The 22762-nt window shown below is 40.9% G+C and overlaps 1 protein-coding gene across 1 annotated transcript in view; it reads left to right on the top strand.

Annotated features, from left to right (window-relative positions):
* LOC118857932 overlaps positions 1–22762 on the top strand; it is a 77735-nt gene that overhangs the window by 462 nt on the left and 54511 nt on the right. The window contains exons 2-4 of the mRNA XM_036768395.1: positions 406–903; positions 5516–5663; positions 7910–9384. Coding sequence (XP_036624290.1) covers positions 484–903; positions 5516–5663; positions 7910–9384 — 2043 coding nt within the window. The 5' untranslated portion in view covers positions 406–483. The remainder of the gene's footprint in view (positions 1–405; positions 904–5515; positions 5664–7909; positions 9385–22762) is intronic.

Here is a 22762-nt window from a genome sequence, read left to right on the forward strand (position 1 = left end):
AAGAAGGGGCGGGGGGAGAGAGAGAGAAGAGTGACAGAGAGACTGAGTGGGAGGGGAGAGAGAGCCCCAATAACAACGAGATATAGTGGGGGGGGGGGAGATGGGGGAGAGGCAGAGACCTCACGACTGAGGGAGAAGGTGGGGGAGAAGACCTTGGGAGAAAGTTACAGACCCCAGGGGAAGCAAGACAGAGACAGACAGGGGGAGAGACCCTTGAGAAAAGATATCACAGCCAGCCTTCCCCTTCCCCATCTGCTCCAGCTGTTTCGGGGTGAGCCTCCCATTCGGGAAGCCCGGTGGCCCCTATTCCCCGCCCTCCTCTTGCAGCCTTGCTTCTCTTTCATTGAGTTGTTTGCAAAGTTTGCTGCTATTCCTCTGTGGTAACAATGATTTTTCGTATGTCAGGGCTTTGCCTGAAGAAAAAAGAAATCTGGAGGGAAGTCCCGGTCCGAAAGAGAGCCTTCCCCCGTTACCCGGCCCAGGATGACCGAGGCGTCCACGAGGCTCCAAGTCCTGGGCCCCCGCCTCCCAGAGGACCAGGAGAGAATTCCAAAAGTGAAGGTGGAAGAAGCCCGCGCCTGGGCCCGGCAGGCGTCCACACCCCAAGACTCCTTCTCTCGCACCAGCGATGTCTTCAGACAGCGGTTCAGACAGTTTAGCTACCGAGAGACCCCCGGGCCCCGAGAGGCCCTGAGCCGCCTTCAGCAGCTTTGCCACCAGTGGCTGCGGCCAGAGATCCACACCAAGGAGCAAATCCTGGAACTGCTGGTGCTGGAGCAGTTTCTGGCCATCTTGCCCGAGGAGCTCCGGACCTGGGTGCGACAGCGTCATCCAGAGAACGGAGAGGAGGCCGTGACTGTGCTGGAGGACTTGGAAAGAGAACTGGATGAACCCGGACAGCAGGTGGGAAGAAGGGATGATTTTTTAAAAGATGTTTTATCACAGCCCTTTCTAAGTAATTACAAGTCCCTGCCCAGTGTCTGCCCCTTGCCTCATCCCTGCTCAGAGCGCTCTCCCTTGTAACAAAGCAGTTATGTAAACAAATCAACGTATTGCCCGTATTCGACAGTGTGACCTCGTTTCAATACTATATTCAGCCATCTTTTTTTAAAATAAAATTTATCAGTATATTTTGTTTTTACATAAATTACATTTCCCCAATATATCCTTCTTCCTTGCCTTCCACAAGAATAAAAAACAGTTCCCCAAAAACATCACCTCAGACCACGCCCCTGTTTGAAGCCGAGCTGGATCTGATATCACTGCGTTCGATTTCTGTTGTGGCGACTGTATTGTTTTCCTGATTCTGATTACTGTGCATCGGTTCGTATGAATTCTCACGCTCCTCTGCGTTCATTACAGTATAGTAATATTCTGCGGCATACACCTTCCACCTGTGATTAGCCATCCCCCAGTCAATGGGCAGCTGTTCTGTTTCATGTTTTTTTGCTGCTACGAAAAAGTGCTGCTAGCAATATTTTGGAGTGTATGAGGTCTTTAAAAAAAATTCCTTTACTTCCTGGGGTATATGCCCAGTAGTACAATCTCCGGGTCAGAAGGTAAGGACATTTTAATCACATTCTTCACATAATTCCAAATTGCTTTCCAGAATGATTAGGCCAATTCGCAGCTCCCTTAACAGTCTGTCTTCAAAGACTGGATTCCTCATGGGAGATTTGGGGGCAGGGGGGCATTTGACTAGATAGCCTCTAAAGTCTTTCTAACTCTGAGATTCTGTTAAACAGTTCCGAAGTGGAAGCTATAGAACTTTAGTTACTTTATTTCTGGTTTTATCGATAATTTTATATTGAGCAATTAGCTGTTAATGTCTGAATACAACAGCTGACTTATCAAATGAAGATTTTTAACTAAATGCCGATTAGCTCAGAAGCATCAAACATGAGGCCTCCATGCTGCCAGCATCACTCCAGAGGGGGCCTGAAACAGATTAAAATGTAACTGGGAAATATTTAACAAAATAAATGTACAGTACAACATATATAATGTTAATAATATGTAGTTTTCAAATAAATATGTAGCTGCAGGGATCTTTATGTATACTTTAGTGGCCTCCCTTTCAGTTTGAACCTGACACCATTGATTTAGCTGTCTGTCATCTGAAGATCAATTTAGCTAAATACAGAGAAGCTTATCACCAGGTTGACGCTAGGATGACGGATTGTTTAGCCCCAGCAGCTTATGACATGGAAAGATTGCAATCTTCATCAATGGATAAAGTACTCACACTTAATAAGCATGAGGTTATGTCCTAAAAGTTAATTCTTAATATTTGGAAGTGGGAAAGAGTTTGCCAGTGGAAACTTTAAGGGTCATTGTAATCCCACTGCCGCACATAAAAGCTCATCCGTCAATAAATCTGAACTGGACTAGTAGTGTTATACAATCTAATCACCATACTGATAAGTCAGTAACATCCGGGTTAAAGTTTCTCCTCTGCCACATACAAACTGTGTGTCACCAGGCACTTAACCTCTCAGTGCCCCTAGGGAATTATCTAAGACTAAGTTGTAGAGAAGGTGCCAGTCTGCATTAATAGAGGAAATCTTCTGTCAGTAGTTCCCCATCGATGAACTCAAACGTCCAGTCCAAGAAGAAATCAGAAAGAGTTGCAACTCAGGCTCCTACTCCCCCTAGGCATTCTTTCTACTTCCACTTTGTCTACCAGCCACAGTAGTTAGGGATCTATAGCAGGGTCCAGGTCTTGGGAGGGTGACTTTTGAGGAATGTGGGCATTTAGTGAATGAGAGGGAAAAAGAGGAACTTGAAGGGAATCCCAAGCATTACCACTGCCTCAGGAAGGTATCAAGGAAAGAAGAGAGTGCCTCCTTCTGTGCCTGTGGGGAAGTAAGTCACTAGATAGGGGTTGCCATTTGTAAATTAGAAATTTCTGTATGAAACCTCTAACCAAATTATGTACTTGTTTCTCCTTGTGTGAGTCCTATGTACTTTTTTAGGAGATTGGGTCACCCTGTCTTGCCTAGGCTAGACTAGAAGGTCACTCATAGACCCTATCCTACTGCTGATCACCTTGGAAACTTTGACCTGCTCCATTTCTGATTTGGGTCACACCACTTCTGCTTAGGTGGCCTGTTGGTCCCATGCTCCAAGGAATTCACCCTATTGGTGCTAGACTTGGTGGGGACACCTAATTGGCATTAGGCCTCTTACAGCTCAGATCTCCAGAGCTCACCAGCCTTAGCCTCCCCACTATCAGGATTATAGGAGTACATCACCATGCCCAGTCCCATATAGTTTGCGGGGATAGGGAGGCATATCAGGGTTAAGTGACTTGCCCAGTGTCACACAGCTTGTAAGTGTCTAAGGCTGGTTTTTAACTCGGGTTATATCCACTGCACCACTCTAACCAATGTGCCACCTAGCTGCCTCCCATATACTTTTAATGTGTTAAAGTAAATCAACTTTAGAACACAAGAAATGAAATATTAAATTAGACAAATGGTCCATCTAGTAAACTCCTATTTCTGACTAAAGGACCAAAGGATGTTTTGTAGGAAAGTGTAGTTGTCTTCACTGTTGTCTGTGTCCCTAAAGTATCCACATATATATTATTTATCTACCATAGTTTTGAACCTAGTTATGAGTGAAAAAAATCATTTTTAAGTACTTGCTATGAGCTAGGCACTGGGGATAACTAGAACAGAAAGAGTCCTTGTTTCTCAAGGAGCTTATTTTCTAATGGAGGAGACAACACACAGAAGAGGTTTCAGCTGCAAATCAGAAGGAAAGATCTCCTGGCCCTTTGTTTTGCATTACTTCATAAAGGTGCTCTACATTTACATTCCTTATATATTTTAATCTTAATTTCATCACAAATTTCTATGATATTAATGTACCACACTTTATTTCTTATATAATTTTAAAAAATTTTAAACTTAAATACAAAATGAGAAAAGAAAACACTGCCATGTACACAGCAGACCATAGGAGATGATTCAGTATAAAACAATAAATTTCCATTTCAAGAAAACCTATATAATAAATATTACATATTGTTTTCAGAGCTGCCCTTCACTGCATGGAAGATTTTAATGTCATTTCCAAACTTGGAGATTTCCTGTGCACTCCTTCTTCTAGAACATTCACAGAATTTTAAGTTACAAACTAAGCACAGATCCCTGGAGGCCCTATCAAAATGAATACATCTCTGTCCCAAGAAATACTTGCTTGTCTGTTATCATAAGGAAAATAATAATCATTACCCTCTTTCATTTGTAGAGAGCATACTAAAAATTCCAAAGCACATTTACATCTAAACCATTTCCTGTTATATCACAGTCATGTTTCTGTTCATAACGAAACATTCCCTTGTTGGTGTTTGGTTGTTTCAGTTGTGTCTGACTCTTCGTGACCCCATTTGGTATTTTCTTGGCAAAGTTACTGGAGTGGTTTGCCATATCCTTCTCTAGCTCATTTTACAGATGAGGAACTGAGGATTAAGTCACTTGCCCAGGGTCACATGGGTATTAAGTGTTTGAGGCTGGATTTGAAGTCTAGCACTTTATCCACTTCACCAAAACCTTCTTTTGTCTGGTCTTTGGTATACAGCCTGAATAAAGGCCCTTTGAAATTCTGAACGGATTGTCCACATGTACATTTGCTCCTATAGTAAAGCGAGGCATTATTCCTTTACAGAAACTATTTTGTCTTCTTCCTAATAGGTTACACCTCCTACCCTCTGTGGAAGATAGTTTCTACCAGCTTGAGTACTGGGCATATCACTCAAGTTCTCTGGGCCCCACTTTCTTCATCCGTAAAATGAGGTGGCAACTAAGGTCCCTCCAAAAAGGGAATGAAATATACCTTCTCCCTCCTAGTAGAGAGGTTAGAAAACTATTAGAACAAAATATTTTTTATGTTGCCAGACATGGTCTTTGTTTTGGACTTTTTTGCTTACCAGTTTTTCTTTATCTATGGGGGGGGGGTTCAGTATGGAGAGGGGTTGGAAAATGGCTGACAGACAAAAGGCATTTATTGGATAAATTTTTTTTGAATGAGATTGGTGTATATGAACTCTAAGATACTTTTCAGTTCAGTGATTCAGTGTGAATTTTTTATTCACTGATTTATTTATGTCACTGATTTTTTTATTTACGAGTATAAAAAGTAGGTACCACATGGTTTTGGCTAATAAAGCTCATCTGAGTTCAGCCACTTCCATTTTGATTTTGTCTATGGTAGTGATCAGATTAAGATTCTCAGATAAAAGTTAAGAAGGACTCATGTAACTGGACCTATAAGCTGATACTGTTTTCATTCACTTTATGCCCCCAGAACCAAAGAGCAATGCATCCCCTCCTATTATATTAGTGTGCATCATGCAGAATTTGTTATTCTCTTGTCCTCTCTCCACTACCCTTGAGGATTTACTGAAAATTGTTATCTGAGGAATATTTCTTGTGGTCTCTTCTGAGCTTTTAACTCCAGTTACTCTAGAAATTCCTTCACAAGCCCAAGTATGCCTGATTATCCTTAGGTCCCATCAGGTGCTCATGGACAGGAAGTGGTCTTGGAGGAAATAGTACCCCTGGAAGGAGGCCAGGAATCTTCATGTGCCCAGCTCCAACCCATGGAGGCCAATCTGGAATGTGAATCTCTAGAACCACACAACCTACAAGACAATGGTGAGGAATAGGATTTCTTTGGGGGAAGAGGATGGAAGTTGGTTGGGGGAAATGCTCAGTCAGGGAGAGAATGTCCGATCTCCATTTCTTCTATTTCTCCTGGAAATAGTGGTAACATTAGTTAGCAAAAGAATTAAGCAAATCAACAGGAGACACAAGATTTTACCATTGTTAACTTATATGTTCATCTGCATTATGGGTAATCCGCCTGTGAATTAATCTAGAACAGTAGTTCTCAAAGTGAGATGGCTTTTAGGGCTCTACAAGGTCAAAACCATTTTCATGATCCTAAGATTTCTTAATTTCTAATACAGTAAATACAGATAGATATAACCCACATGAACAAAAGCTCTTTGGCGGAGGAGGTCCTCAATTTTTAAGGGCATAAAGACAGATTGATATCCTCAACTGACTCAATGGCCATTCAGATCTCTTATTATGACAAATGCCATATATCTTTAGAGCAATCATCTTTTCTTAGCCATTTATTTATTTGGGTACAAAAAACTACAATAAAGTAAACATCTCTTCCTTTCCTTATCACTTATTCTCAGCTACTCACTCCTCTATTTACAACCCTGTCCTTGGATGCTGAGTTCATTTATTTCTGAATCTACCCATTTCCAACTTTCTTTTGCTTCTCAGCAGGTATCTCTTCAGCCATTATTCCCAACCTCTTCATCATCCGTGTCCATGCTTTTATAGTGCTCATCATCCAGTCTAGGTACTTATCATTATACTTCATTTCCTTTATCTTGTCATCAAAAAGCATTTGTTAAACACCTGGTTTTCACATGACTCTGTGCTAAACACTTTATAAAGCTACAGTCACAATGTATTAGCTTTTAATCTTTTTAGACAACATGGGCATAATATACAGACAATAAATTACAACAAAATTCATCACATAGTGGCTCAGTACTGGAAAGCCTGTACTTAAACTGCAGCTTAAGTGTAGGTCTATACATTTACACATGTAGAAAAACTCACCCTATTAGTACTCCATTTCAAAGTCAATCACTCAACAGTATTTGAGTAGCTGTATAAAACACTGTGCTAAGTCCTGTGAGGGATATAAAGTATATCCATTCCTCCAAGAAGCTTGCACTATTATTAGGGAGTCAACTCACAAATATTTAACCATTAAAGAAAACAAAAACTGTGTGATAAAGGCACCGCCGTAGTTCAAAGAAGACAGATCTGTGCATTGAAGTCATTAAGAGAAGGCTTCTTAGAAGAGTTGAGACTTATGCTTTACAGTTGACTATTAATTTATGAACATTGGATCAAAGGCTTAGCAAAAATTTAACATTAGAAGAGCCTGGTATGTGAAATAATAATGATTGTAATATCTTTTTAAAATTGAGATGAGTATTAGCCAGCTCTTTTCAAGCACTTACAAGTAGAGTTTATTTGATAATTATGAATTAATCTTGTCTCATCATTAAAAAAATCTTCCAAAGAACCTTTACTTGACAGTGCTTTATATTAGTTCCAATTTCTCTGTATACTTGACAGTAATAAGTCAATGGATCATAATTCAGAACTTTCACTTGTTTGTACTAACTTCCTATACCCCTACCATCAGTTCATTATTAATAAGTTGTGTCTTTATGAATGAAACTGTGAAATCAAGATGTCAAAATTATGGCACAGACCCCAGATGTGGGCAGAACAGACAACTTGACCATCTCAAACCTGAAATAAAGAGTAATTTTGGATACAAGCTAGTAGACATTAATTGCTGTTCTTGTCCAAGCCCCTCTGGCCAAAGACTTTTCCCTATGTGGTAATTATTATTAACGTTAATAAGAATTATACTAATATTCTGATTTCACAGAGAAGAGGTTTTGTTTAAAGCTAGTCCATGATACTTCCTTATCATCACTCTCTAATATCAAATCTCCTTTAGCAACTAAAAGTCACGGGGAAAAATATTAGACTGGTTTCAGGTAACCTGGATCATTGTCATGGCTTTCCTGAGTATTGGTTTCCATATCCATAAGATGAGGAGGATAGAGTAGTTGATTATAAAGTCCCTTTAAATTCTACCATTCTTTGATTCTCTTCCTACTTTAATGTCCCTTTCATTCACTGTTCATATTTTCAGGTTGGGCCTTCCTGAGCTAAGATTTCGTATCTCCCTTTATCTCTTCCCTCTCATCAGGCTCTAGGAGCTGCATAGGCAGTATTTACCTTCCTTATTACACACCTCAAAGTTCTGAATGGTTGCTTTGTGTTTTTAGGATCATTTTTGTGGTTCTCCATGATGTCTCAAAGTGCTGGAGATGAAGACATTGGTAGTTTGAATGGAAATGAAGTGGAAATACAACAAGAGAGCATGAGAGAAAAATTCCTTAAAGATCTTGCAAGTCTACTGAAAAGCAAAAGTAATAACACAAAGATATTTTCTAAAGAGAAATACTGTCAGCTCATAAAGGAAGTAAAAGAAGCTAAAGCAAAGGCAAAAAAGGAATCTGTCGATTATCGCCGTTTGGCCAGATTTGATGTAATCCTTGTACAAGGAAATGAGAAACTGATTGAGGCTGTTAATGGAGAAACAGACAAAATACGATATTATTTACACAATGAAGACTTATTTGATATTTTGCATGATACACATCTCAGTATTGGACATGGTGGGCGTACTCGCATGGAAAAAGAGTTGCAACCAAAATATAAGAATATCACAAAAGAGGTTATAATGTTATATTTAACTCTTTGTAAGCCCTGTCAACAAAAGAATTCAAAGCCGCCAAAGAAATGTGTTGTGTCTAAGCCCATAAAGGAAGTTAATTCAAGATGCCAAGTTGAAATCATTGACATGCAGTTAAATCCTGATGGAGAATACAAGTTTATTATGAGTTATCAGGATCACCAAACAAAGTTAAGTTTTTTGCGGCCATTAAAATCAAGAAGGTCTGAGGAAGTGGCACATGCTTTATTGGATATTTTCACAATTATTGGAGCACCCAGCGTTTTACAGTCTGAACACGGAAGAGACTTTTCTAGCCAGATCGTCAGTAAACTGAGCCTAATGTGGTCAAAACTAAAAATTGTCCATGGAAAGCCCCGGCCCTGTCAGGGCCATGGTTCTGTGGTACAACCTAAGGAGGATATCCAGAGTATGATGATCTCCTGGATGCAAAAGAACAATTCCTTGCACTGGTCTGAAGGTCTTTGGTTCATTCAAATGATGAAAAATCAGCCCTTCCACAGAAACATGCAGCATAGCCCATGTGAAATTGTATTTAACTCAGAAAACAAAGTTGGTCCGTCTACTTCTAACTTAACTGAAGACATTGCCCATTTAAACACAGAGGGTCATTTAGAACAATCTGAAAAGAAAGAAGAAAATAGCCTGAAAGTTAATAAGGCTGGAACTGACAGTAGTGATGTGGAAGAGAACCTTGATATAGCAACTCCTAAAGTAGCTGAACTCACTTCACCTCAGGGCAGCTTAAATTTTTCATCCTGTGTGGTTTGTGAAAAAGAATGGACTAGTGCTCGCTGTATACTGTGTAATAGGGATGTCCATGCAATCTGTGGCATATCCTCCTGGGATGAGGTGGAGGGATGTAGCCCAAAAGTCACATGCAGTTTTTGCTGTGCAACTCAAACAATGAAAAGGAAGCATACCCATGGAAGTTTGCCAACCCAGGCATCCAAAATGCGAAAACCATCAGAGGCCCAGTTTTCACCAGCCAAAGGAGGAGACTGGGTGAGAGTTTGAATGTCCATATTGGTTGAGGCAAGAGGAAACCTAGAAGCATTTTAACTGTGATCTTGATGAGTGATGTTATATAAGTATGATATGGAGTATGATTGACCGAAACAAAGTTCTTTGAAGTTATGGCCATTGTAAGTCAATGTTTGTATAAAAAAGCTAGTGATTCTGAATGATATTTCTAAAGAAGAAAGTTAGGGGCTATAACTTTCAGTCACATCTCTATTATTGTCCTGTCATTGTGGATTTTAGATCTATGGTTCCTGGGAAGAGCTAAGAAACAAGGGTTCAAAGATAAAAGTAGGTGGGGTGTGTGCATCTGTGTCTGTGTGTATCTGTGTGTATGTGTATGAGTATGTAGGGATAAAGGTGAGATTTGGGAAAGATTTTATGTTAAATAGGGAAATGAAGGTGAATCTGGGTATTAAGTCAGGTGGGGTTGTCAGTTGAGACAGGGTATTGACTTACAGTGGGAAATATGAATGTGGAAGGTACAGGTTGGTTTATTTGGGTAAGAGTTGAATTGAACAAGGACATAATATTTCATATTTATGATCCCGGGATGAACTTAGGCAGAAGGAAGTTGGAGTCAGAGAGTTTTGAGATTAAGGGGTATGTGCAGGGCTTTTGAGGTAGTAAGGTAAGCTTGGGCTAAGTAGGAGGAAGAGGCTAAATTCAGACAAGAGGGTGGGTTCCTTTAGGGTGGAAAGTTTAGCCAGTGGGAGGTGAGTTTAAACAGGGCATTTGGGAGGTGCGGCAGGGAGTTTAAGTTGGGGTGGGGGAGATAAGGATAGTTTAGCCTAGGAGTTGGGCACTTTGAAGTGAAACAGGTTGGGTGACTGGTGGTGAAATGAATTTGAGCACAGTGTTTCAGGTCTCTGAGGCAGTATATGGGCCAACATAAGGAGTTGAGAGCAGAGGAGTAGTTTTTATATTGCATCACTGGCATCCTGACTGGGCCTTACACCCTGGTTATTTTTTGGAAAAGATCAGTAAAGTGTTACACAGACCAGTGAATGAGCAGAATGTCAGGTCAGACAGGGCATAGTCTAGTCAGGGACTGAGGATTCGAGTTTTTGGAAGAATGCATATGGAACATGCCAAAATCACTATAGAAAGTGAGATTCAGCCAATGTGATGCTGAAAGATGCCTAGGTAAAACTAAAGATTTTTTAAAATTCAAAATGCCACTAATACTTCAGATTTTTTTTTTATAGAAATGTGAAAACTGACAATGGGCTGGATTCCCAAACTGATGAACTGGGGAGAGACACACCACAGTTGTGTTATATACTTTGTTATATTTTGATTTTAATAAAATCTGATAACCTTTACAAAATTCTCTTCGGGGGATTTAAGGTTCCTTTCTTCCTGTTCTTTTACTTGCCGTCTCTTTCCTTTTAACTGGTCATAATATGGAACTGAAGTCTGGTTTTTTTTTAATCTGTTGTATTTATTGAATAAAGGTTTATGTTCTTTATTTAAAAATGTTTTTTAAGTGTGGATATTAACATAGGTTTCAAAGTATACACATATATGTATACTCTTTTAAAATGGTCAAATAGAATGCCAGCCTGGCAGACAGAACCTTGTCCTAGCCTAGGTTACACGAACTTTCTAGCTGGGTGGCTTGAGGCAAATCATTTAATCTTGTTGGGGCCCAATTTCTTCATTGTTAAAATGAGCAAGTTTAGACTAGATGACTGTCTAAGTCTACTTTCAACTCTGATGTTCAAATTGGGCTTTTTTTTGTTGTTTTTCTGTGGGTCTTTGTATCAGTAAGGCAAGATTCATGACCTCAAGGATGACCATGAACATGCCTGTATGGTTAGGAATCACAAAGTATGAAAAACTCTCTAAGTAGAAGGCAGAGGAAGTATAACATTTATTTAGGCACCAGAGAATCAAATCCCAGAATGAATAATTCCAATTTGATATAGCAGTAATTGTATTCCAAAACCAGTAAACCCACCTCAATGTAGCAACAAGGAGATTAAAACACAGTATTACAGCAAAGAGCCAAGTCACCCCGGTAACCTTCCCCTCTGCTAAGGCCTTCCTGCAAACAATCATTAACAAATCCTAACTGTCTACTTGCCCAAATTTTCTCCTCCACCTCAGTTCTCTGGTCTCCGAAGCTCCCTGGTTTCCACTCTCCACTCAGCACTCTCTTCTGCAGCTCTGTGAATGCAGAGTTCTTACTCCTCCTTGGGCTGAATTCTGAATTCTGGCTTCTGAATTCTCAGTTCTCAATGGCTGCCTTCTGGGTGTGTATACTCTTTTTAGGACCCGAGGGCTTCACACCCAATCAGCAAAAGGATATGGGAAAGTTCTTTAATCACTAGCCAATTATCATACATTGTTTCCAATCAATGACTCTTGATTCAAACAAAGGCAAGACTCAAAGACACCCAATTGCCTCAGTGCTGAGAAGGCTCTAAAACAAAAGACAACAAAAGTCCCACTTTACCTGCCTGATTCAAACAAAGGCAAGACTCATTAAAGGCACTTGATTGCCTTAGCATTCCTAAAGAGAAAACAGTAAAAAAAAAAAAAAAGTTCCATTCTGCTTAACAGTACATCACTGATTGGCATCACAGAGGTATGGGACTGCCTCTCTTACCTGGCCCCACCTGAGGCCTATCAAATGGGCAGGAAAGATCTTCAATCACATTATCACCACAGTCTTTAATAGAAAAACTTTTCCCTCTCTTCCTCCTAATCCTTTCAGGTAACTGCTAAGTCAAGTCAACAAGCATTGATTAAGCATTTACTATGTGCCAGACCTTAATGACAGAGAAAAACTACATAAAGAACCAGATGGATATGATAAATTGAGGAAAGGTGCTAGCATTGAGAGTCAGGAAAAAAGCTTCCTGTAGAAGGTCAGATTTTAGCCCAGACTTAGAGGAAGCCCAAGATTAGATGAGGATAGATTGCATGCTATACCTGGGGGACAGCCAGCCAAAATGCCCAGTCAGGAGACAGGAATGTCTTGTCTGAGAAGGGGTATGTACAAGAGATGCTATTAAGGTAAGTTCAACAGGACTTTGGAAGAGATTGTGTATGGGAGGGTAAGCATATAACTTAATCCTCAGTATTCATGTTTGGCTTAGCCAGGATTTGTGACTTTCCAAAAGGCAACTGATACTGTCTTATGAGGGAACTTAGAAGTTCCATTTCTTCTTCATACAGTGACCTTGGTCGCATTTATTTGTTATTAACACAAGGACCTTGGTCTCATTCAAATAGCCTGCAGCAGGTCTTCAAAATACCAAACTTAAACATTTATTAGAAGAATCCTGGGTAAGACTATGTAGTAGGTGGTCTTTCTTTTCTTCCTCCTCAATTCCCCAGCCTTTGCCATTTCCCTTAGTTTTCAGGAACAATAACTTCCTCATACCCTGGCACCTAGAGTTCTAAATCTGGAGGGTCTGAGGAATTATGGAGAATAATATCAACCAATCAAAATTTCCTAGGGGCGGGTAGGTGGCACAGTGGATTGAGTGCCTCGCTTGAAGTCAGGAAAACTTGAGTTCAAATTTGGCCTGAGACACGAGCTGTGTGACCCTAAGCAAATCACAAGCTCTATTTGTCTCCGTTTCCTCAGCTATAAAGTGGAGATAATGGCACCTTCTTCCCAGGGTTGTTACAAGAATCAAATGAAACAATATTTGTAAAATGCTTAGTATAGTGCCTGGCACATAGTGTTATATAAATATAATTACTATTATCATTATTATTATTATTTGATACACACCACTTATGTGTCAGGTTGGGGCTAAATAAACATAACAGTACCTACACTCTAGGAGTTTTTATAATATTCAGGGGAAAAAAAACATGTACACATAATAAAGACAAAGCAATTAGCAGAAAGGGAAGAGAACAAGCATTTATTAAGCACCTATTATGTCCTAGGCAGTGTGCTTAGCACTTTATAAAGATTTCATTTGAACTGGAAAGAAAGAAGCATTAACTGCTAGGGGATCTTCCTTCAGAGTTAGATCCAAGCCTTGGAGGAATCAAGGGAAGTGAGAAGGGTAGTAGTACATTCTAGGCACAGAGGAGTTAGCCTTGCAAAGGCACAAAGACCAGAGGGGGAATATTGTGTGTGAAGAAGAAGTAGGTCAATTTAACTGGACCATGGAGTATGTGAAGGGAAGTAATTTTTAACAGATATGGAAATGGAGGCTGGAACCAGTTAGTGAATGACTTTAAATGCCAGACAGAATTTTTATTTTGTCAAGGCCAAGGAGTCACTGAAGTTTTCTGAGCAGTGTAATGACATGGTCGGACCTCTGCTTTAAGACTATCTCTTTCATCTCTGTGCAGGGGATCAATTAAAGTGGGGAGAGACTTGAGTCAGGGAGACCAAGTAAAAAGCTATTGGCAAGAGGTGAAGAGTCCATAACCCCTTAATGTGAACTTGATGTGTTATTTTTTCACACGTACTTGCCAGGGAGCATTTGAATTTTTAAAGAAGTTAGCAAACTTGAATTATCTACTTCTGGTGGTAGAATTATAGTCAATATGCTATCCTGGAGGAAATATTTTCAAAGATAGCCTTCCTGTGCCTCAAGGAAGAGCACTTAAACTGCTCATTTCTTTACCTACAAATAATTTGGGTCTGACTACCTAGATTGTTCTTTCCTCATCCAGACACGAAAGACTTCTTTTTCTATGTTTTGAACTCCTAAATCTGGCTTCTATTGCCAGTGCTAGTTGCAGATTTCCTACTACTGAAATTCTAATTTCCCTTTTCTCTCTGCCCATTTTGGGGATCCAGTTTTATTTTGGATTCATTTTAAATAATGCATACATTTCTTATGTGTACACATAGTATATGTATGCATGTGACTGTGCAAGTCAATATATCTGGTATATATGTACAATCTCTGGGAAATATGCATGAACCTTATTATATTTGTGTGTCTGGGTACAGATATGTACATTCATTCAACAAATATTTTTTGAATGCTTACCATGTGTTAGGTGCTATTCTAGGTGCTGTGGGACATTTACAAAAGGTATGACATGGATTTTTCTCAATGATCTTAACATTCAAGTAGGGAAGGACAAATACAAAATAGAAAGGCATTATGGTATAGTGGAAAGTTCCCTGAATTTGGAGTCAAAGGACCAGGGTTTAGAATTTCATGGGGGATGGAGCCAAGAAGGCAGAGTACAAGCAGGGACTTGCTTGAGCTCTCCCCCAAATCCCTCCAAACACCTGTGAAAATGACTCCAAACAAATTCTAGAGCTACAGAACCCACAAAATGACAGAGTGAAACAAGTCTCCAGCCCAAGATGGCCTGGATGGTCACTGGGAAGGGTCTATCGCACAGTGCTGGGAGCGGAGCTCAGCCCAGCATGGGCCACATCAGCACAGACCAGGCCAGAGCAGACAGGGCAGAACAGGTCTCAGGGCACTGGATCACTGAGCTGTGGCAATTTCCAGACTTCTCAACCTACAAATGCCAAAGACAACATAGCAGGTTATTGGGAAAACCCTGTTGGACCTCCACCTACCCCTCCAGGGGAAGTAGCTGCAGCGGCGGCGGCGGTGGAGCTTCAGGCCCACAGACCGGGGGATCAAGCAGCTGATCAGAGCAGGAGTGCAGGGATCTCTTTGCTGGCACTGAGGCAGGATTCTCTTGCTTTGCCTGGCTTGGATCTGAGTCCCAGTCCTGGTTGACAGTCCTGGGGTGAGGAGGAGCGCTGGTGTGGCAGAGCTTGTGGTGGCTGTGGAGAGGGAGTCCTCCTAGCAGTTCCAAGGCAGAAAAGAGTGCTTGAGGTCACTCACAGACCACAGCACAGGCCAGGAGAGGAGTAAACACCTCTCCTTGGATCATACCACCTCAGAAGAACTGAAAATTTACAAGTGCCTACAGATAGCTCATAAAAACAGCAGTGCAAAACCCCTGGAGCTTGGGACAGAGCACTCTCCAGTCTGGAAGCAGGGTTGTACCTTGACAAAGAGCTCAAAAGTCAAGTAATTGGCTGCGAAAATGAGCAGATAGCATTAAAAAACTCAGACTATAGAATCTTACTTTGGTGACAAAGAAGATCAAAACATATAGCCAGAAGAAAACATCAAAGTCAAAGCTCCTACTTCCAAAGCCTCTAAGAAAAATATAATTTGGTCATAGGCCATGGAAGAGCTCAAAAAGGATTTGGAAAATCAAGTAAGAGAAGTAGAGGAAAAATTGGGAAAAGAAATGGGAGTGATGAAAGAAAACCATGAAAAACAAGTCTATAGCTTGGTAAAGAAGAAAATAACACCTTACAAATAGACTAACCCAAATGGCAAAAGAGCTCCAAAAAGCCAATGAGGAGAAAAATGCCTTAAAAAGCAGAATTGGCCAAATGGAAAAGGAGGTCCAAAAGCTCACTGAAGAAAATAATTCCTTAAAAGTTAGAATTGAGCAAGTGGAAACTAATGACTTTATGAGAAATCAGAAATTATAAAACAGAACCAAAAGAATGAAAAAATAGGAGACAATGTGAAATATCTCGTTGGAAAAACCACTGACCTGGAAAATAGATCCGGGAGAAATAATTTAAAAATTATTGGACTACCTGAAAGCAATGATCAAAAAAAGAGCCTAGACATCATCTTTCAAGAAATTGTCAAGGAAAACTGCCCTGATATTCTAGAACCAGAGGGCAAAATAGAAATGGAAAGAATCCACCAATTACCTCTTGAAAAAGATCCCAAAAGGAAAACTCCTAGGAATATTGTAGCCAAATTCCAGAGTTCCCAGGTCAAGGAGAAAATATTGCAAGCAGCCAGAAAGAAATAATTCAAGTATTGTGGAAACACAATCCGAATAACACAAGATCTAGCAGCTTCTACCTTAAGGGATCAAAGGGCTTGGAATATGATATTCTGGAGGTTAAAAGAGCTAGGATTAAAACCAAGAATCACCTACCCAGCAAAACTGAGTGTAATCCTTTGGGGGAGAAATGGATATTCAATGAAATAGAGGACTTTCAAGCATTCTTGATGAAAAACTAGAGCTGAATAGAAAAGCCGACTTTCAAATACAAGACTCAAGAGAAGGATGAAAAGGTAAACAAGAAAGAGACACCATAAGGGACTTTTATTAAAAGTTGAACTGTTTACATTCCTACATGGAAGGATGATATTTGTAACTATATCAACAATTTAGATTTGAAGATCTTTCCCACCTATTAATAGGCCATGTGACCTGTTTATGTCACAGGACATGGTTGGGAGGAGCTTGCTGTGAGGAAAAGGAAAGTGTGTCACAGGAAATGCAGAAAGAGAGAGAGAGAGAGAGAGAGAGAGAGAGAGAGAGAGAGAGAGACAGCAGACAGTGGTGGCTGTGAGTGTATTTGTCAGAAGGCCCCAGCAGGGGGGCAGATGGTTATGAAATGGAGTGGTTCTCTACTGTGGTATTGTGTATTTAATTCTTTGCTCCCTTCATGGATTGGGCATTTTGGTTTCAAGACCTGGTCCTCTGATATCTGAATAAGTGGTTTACTTCTCCTATATTCTATGTAGAGAATCTCTTATATTTTGCAATACAGAATCGCATAGGAATTTTGACAATTATTTATCTATATTGTGATTATTGCCTTGCTAATACAGCAACTTATGAGATCTTTCTCTGTATTAGGGTAGTTAAAGGGAATATACATATATAGAGACAGAGGGAACAGGGTGAGTTGAATATGAAGTGATGATATCTAAAAAAATAAAATTAAGGAGTGAGAGAGGAATATATTGGGAGAAGGAGAAAGGGAGACATAGAATGGGGTAAATTATCTCACATAAGAGAGGCAAGAAAAAGCTATTATGATGGAAGAGAAGAGGGGGGAGGTGAAAGGGAATGAGTGACCCTTACTCTCATCAGATTTGGCTTAAGGAGAGAATGGCATACACACTTAATTGAGTATCTTACCCTAGAGGAAAGTAGGGGGGGATGGGGATAAGGTGGGGATGATGGAAGGTAAAGCAGATTGGGGGAGGGGGTAGTCAAAAGCAAACACTTTTGAAAAGGGACAGGGTCAAAGGAGAAAGTTGAATAAATGTGGGGTTGGATAGGATAGAGGGAAATAACTATAGTCTTTCACAATATGACTATTATGGAAGTGTTTTGCATAATGAAACATGTATAACCTATATTGAATTGCTTGCCTTCTCAAGGAGGGTGGGTGGGGAGGGAAGAAGGGAGAGAATTTGGAACTCAAAGTTCTAGAAACAAATGTTAAAAACTGTTTTTACATGCAACTGGGAAATAAGATATACAGGCAATGGGGCATAGAAATATATCTTGCCCAACAAGAAAGTAAGGGGAAAGGGAATGGGGGGTGCCGAATGGGCTGATAGAAAGGAGGGCAGACTTGGAAAAGGGTCATTCAGAATACATGCCATCTTGGGGTGGGAGGAGGGGAGAAAATTTGTAACTCAAAATCTTGTAGAAATGAATATTGAAAACTAAAAATAAGTAAATTAATCTCAAAAGAAAAAAAAAGACCAGGGTTCAAATCCCAGCTCTGCTACTTGCTACCTGTGTGACTTCAGGTGAGTCATTTACTCTCTTGGGGCCTCAGTTTCTCTATCTATAAAATGGGGAGGTTGGAGTAGATGATTTCTAAATTTAATTACATCTCTGCATTTATGATCCTATATCATATGAGTAGACAAAAAAGAACGTGTTATAGAATTCTAGTGAAGGAACTGATTAATTTGATCATGGAAGGTTTCAATGAGGGAATGGATTTTGTGCAGGGCCTTGAAGGACAGGAAATCAACAGACAGTATGTAGGGGCTTCCCAGTCTGAGGAAATGAGATTTCTAAGTTCTAGAAGTGGGAAAGGCAAACTGAGTTTGGGACAGTGAATAGTCCAGAATGGCTAGAATGCAAGGATTTTGCAAAGGAGCAAGGGGAGAGAGTGAAGCACCACAGTGGATAGAGTGCCAGTCCTGGAGTCAGAAAGACTCATCTCCCTGAGTTTAAATCTGGCCTTCAGATACTTACTGGACCCTGGGCAAGTCATTTAACCCTGTTTGCCTTAGTTTTCTTACCTTTAAAATAAGCTGGAGAAGGGAATGGCAAATGGCAAACCCAGAAAGTAAATGACCAAAGAGCCACAGAGGTTATGCAATAACTGTTAACTCTGAAAAAACCAAAGAGTTCACAGAGGTTATACACCAACTTCCAAAAGAAGGTTATAAAAAAACAAATCCAGGACCTGATGCTTATGGACCCTGAGTTCATTCAGCTTCCCTTTTCCACCTCCTATGGAATCTGCAGCAAGGCTGCACTAGCAGACCCAAGGACACAACACATCAGGTAAGTACCCTTCCCTCTTTTCAGTGCCAGGAAGACCCCCACCTCAAGGCAGTGGAAGTTTGTTAGGGGCTCAAAAGTCAGCTTTGGCGGGGTGGCGGGGGTGGGGGGAGCCAAGATGGCGGCTGGCAAGCAGGGACTAGCGTGAGCTCCCCCCAAGTCCCTCCAAAAACCTATAAAAAATGGCTCTGAACCAACTCTAGAACTGCAGAACCCACAAAATAGCAGAGGGAAGCAGGGCTCCAGCCCAGGGCAGCCTGGATGGTTGCTGGGTGAGGTCTTTCGCACCCGGAGCTGGGAGCAGAGCAGAGCCCTGCGTGGGCCTGGCGGACTAACCAGACCAGGAGCCGGGTGGAGCGGGCCCTAGGGCCCTGAATCAGTGAGCTGTGGCAGTTGCTAGACTTCTCAATCCCAAAACACCAAAGACAACAGAGAAGGTTAGTAGGAAAAGCTGCTGGGGGTTCAGCCACCGCCCTGGGGGGAGCAGAGGTGGGGCAGCTAAAGGAACTCCTGGAATAGATCCAGGAGAGATGATTTAAAAATTATTGGACTACCTGAAAGCCATGATCAAAAAAAGAGCGTAGATATCATCTTTCAAGAAATTATCAAGGAGAACTGCCCTGATAGTCTAGAGCCACAGGGCAAAATAGAAATTGAAAGAATCCACTGATCACCTCCTCAAATAGATCCCAAAAAGAAATCTCCTAGGAATATTGTCACCAAATTTCAGAGCTCCCAGATCAAGGAGAAAATATTGCAAGCAGCCAGAAAGAAACAATTTGAGTATTGTGGAAACACAATCAGAATAACCGAAGATCTAGCAGCTTCTACATTAAGAGGTCAAAGGGCTTGGAATACGATATTCCGGAGATCGATGGAGCTAGGATTAAAACCAAGAATCACCTACCCAGCAAAACTGAGTATCATGCTCCAAGGCAAAATATAGACTTTCAATAAAATAGAGGACTTTCAAGCTTTCTCAGTGAAAAGACCAGAGCTGAATAGAAAATTTGACTTTCAAACACAAGAATCAAGAGAAGCATGAAAAGATAATCAAGGAAAAGAACAAGAAAAAGAAATCGCAAGGGACTTACTAAAGTTGAACTGTTTTGTTTACATTCCTACATGGAAAGATGATGTGTTTGATTCATGAGACCTCAGTATTAGGGTAGCTGAAGGGAATATGCATATATGTGTGTGTATATATATATATATATATATATATATACACATATATATGTATATGGATATGTGTGTATATGTGTGTGTATGTGTGTATATATATATATACATATATATGTATGTATATATATATATATATATATATATATATATATATATATATATATACGGAGAGAGAGAGAGAGAGAGAGAGAGAGAGAGAGAGAGGGCGGGCACAGGGTGAGTTGAAGATGAAGTGATGATATCTAAAAGAAATAAAATCAAATTAAGGGATAAGAGACCAATATATTGAGAGAGGGAGAAAGGGAGAGATAGAATGATGTAAATTATCTCGCATAAAAGTGGCAAGAAAAAGCAGTTCTGTAGGAAGAGAAGAGAAGGCAGGTGAGGGGGAATGAGTGAATCTTGCTCTCATGAGATTTGACCTGAGGAGGGAATACCATACGCACTCAATTGGATATCTTACCCCACAGGAAAGAAGGAGGAAGAAGATAAAAAAAAAGAGGGGATGATAGAATGGAGGGCAGATGGGGGAGGAGGTAATCAAAAACAAACACTTTCGAAAAGGGACAGGGTCATGGGAGAAAATTGGATAAAGGGGGATAGGTTAGGAAGGAGCAAAATATAGTTAGTCTTTCACAGCATGAGTATTGTGGAAGGGTTATACATAATGATACACATGTGGCCTATGTTGAATTGCTTGACTTCTTAGGGAGGGTGGGTGGGAAGGGAAGAGGAGAGAGAATTTGGAACTCAAAGTTTTAAAAACAGATGTTCAAAAACAAACAAAAGTTTTTGCATGCAACTAGAAAATAAGATACACAGGCAATGGGGCATAGACATTTATCTTTCCCTACAAGAAAGGAAGGGAAAAGGGGATGGGAGAGGAGTGGGGTGTATATTAGGAAGGCAGAATTTATGATTTCAAAGAGAATCTCATATGTGCCTAAAAGGTCCGGAACCGCAGGATATAAGGAATTCTCTAGGCAGAAGGCAGGAGAACTAAAGCATGTATTTACACTCCACAATAACAAGCCCACAAACCAGCTTCCCCATTTTGATATTTTCATCAAAAGCTTCCAGGCCCAATAAGTCCGCCTCACAAGAGTAACTAGGAGGCCACAGAGAAGCGAGATGGTATAAGGCAAAATCGTATACATGCTTCCCCTCTACGGTAAGAAGATTACCCACTAGCCTCCAGTCAGCTCTGCTACCGGCAGCTCAGCTTCGGCTGTAGGCGTCTCTGGCTCCAACCGGAAAAGGAAAGGAGGATCTTCAAGCTGTCCTCTCCCCTCTTATAGAGTTTTTGACATCATCAAGCGCCGCCTGAACGACCAGGGCCGATTGGTTCTTGACTTGGCCCCTCCCCCAGCGTAGACCACGTTAACACACCTCCCCTCAGCCAGCGCCACGACTCATCACACAGGAAGCTCTGGTCCTGCCCCGGAAGAGCAAGCTCCAGCGTCCAGGGAAGCTCAACGAGGCAAGCTGAGTCATTCAAAGAAAACAAAGTCCGTTCTGGCTACAGGGTGACAGAAGGGAGGGCTGACTGGGGAACAGGGCAACCAGAATACACGCCATCTTGGAGTGGGGGGGAGGGTAGTAATGGGGAGAAAATTTGTAATTTAAACTCTTGTGAAAATCAATGCTGAAAACTAAATATATTGAATAAATTAAATTAAGAAATAAAAAAAAAAGTCAGCTTTGCCATATCCCTACAGGAGCAATAGCTTGCTAAGGACTGCAGCCTAGAAGTATCAGCACTTTAAAGTTCTGAACTGTTGATGCTTGGGAAAACAGGCTGGGAACTGCCAGTGCCAGATCAGAGAAGTGAGGAACGTGAGGAATGGGACAGGTCACCACCATGCATGTGTGTGCGGGGGCGGGGTGTAGCACTCCACCAAACCTGAGGGAAGAGCAGAGCATTCATCTGGGGCCAGTTCTGATCATCCACAAGCCAGGTGGGGCAGAGACCTAGACAAGTGAACTGTTAATTGAGATACTTTGAGATCCAGTTTCCATGGAAACCACAATTGGAAGGAAGGAAGTCAGAAAGTGATAAGAATAATAAGGGGGGCGTGGGGGAGATTGACAGTACCAAAGATTTCATGAAGAAGAAATCTCTAAAACCTAAACGGACAAATCAACAGGAAAATAATAAGAACAGAAGGAAATATGGTCTCCAGATGTAGTTCATGAGCTCAAGAATCTATGAAGAAATACTGCAAAGTAAAGGAAAATGAGCCAACACTTGATGCGATAGAGAACCTTGTGGAATTTGTGGAGCCCAGGCTCAGGTTGGTGCAGGAAGTGTGATCTGCTGTGGGAAGATAAAATTATAGAATAATTTGCAGAGGCACAACAGTAAGAGAGAAACTTGTAGAATGTCCCAGTGTTCACTGGGTTTGGCCAAGCTCTGTTCTTTGTGTCAATCAACAGGTACCTTATTGACTGTCTATTATGATGTGCCCATTACTGTGCCAGTGACTGTGGGATACAAAGAGTTCTAAGACACAGCACCCACCTAGAAAAAGTTTATAATCTAGTCAATGTCCAGCTCTTCATGACCCACACTGGGGAGGGTGGGGTTCTTGGCCAAGATACTGCGGTGGTTTGGCATTTCCTTCTCTAGCTAATTTTACAGATTAGGAAACTGAGGCAAAGGGGGTTAATTGACTTGTCCAGGGTCAAACAGCCTGCATCTGAAGCCAGATTTGTACTCATGAAGATGAGTCTTCCTGATTCCAAGCCCAGTCTATCCACAGTAGCAGCTAGCTGCCCCTAATCTACTCAAGACCAAAGTAGTAAACATATGGAACAACTAGAGAGATCTTATTAGCCAATCTGAGAGGTGTGAAGTGGTACC

The sequence above is a fragment of the Trichosurus vulpecula genome, chromosome 7, assembly GCF_011100635.1.
Source record: "Trichosurus vulpecula isolate mTriVul1 chromosome 7, mTriVul1.pri, whole genome shotgun sequence".
NCBI classification, from domain to species: domain Eukaryota; kingdom Metazoa; phylum Chordata; class Mammalia; order Diprotodontia; family Phalangeridae; genus Trichosurus; species Trichosurus vulpecula.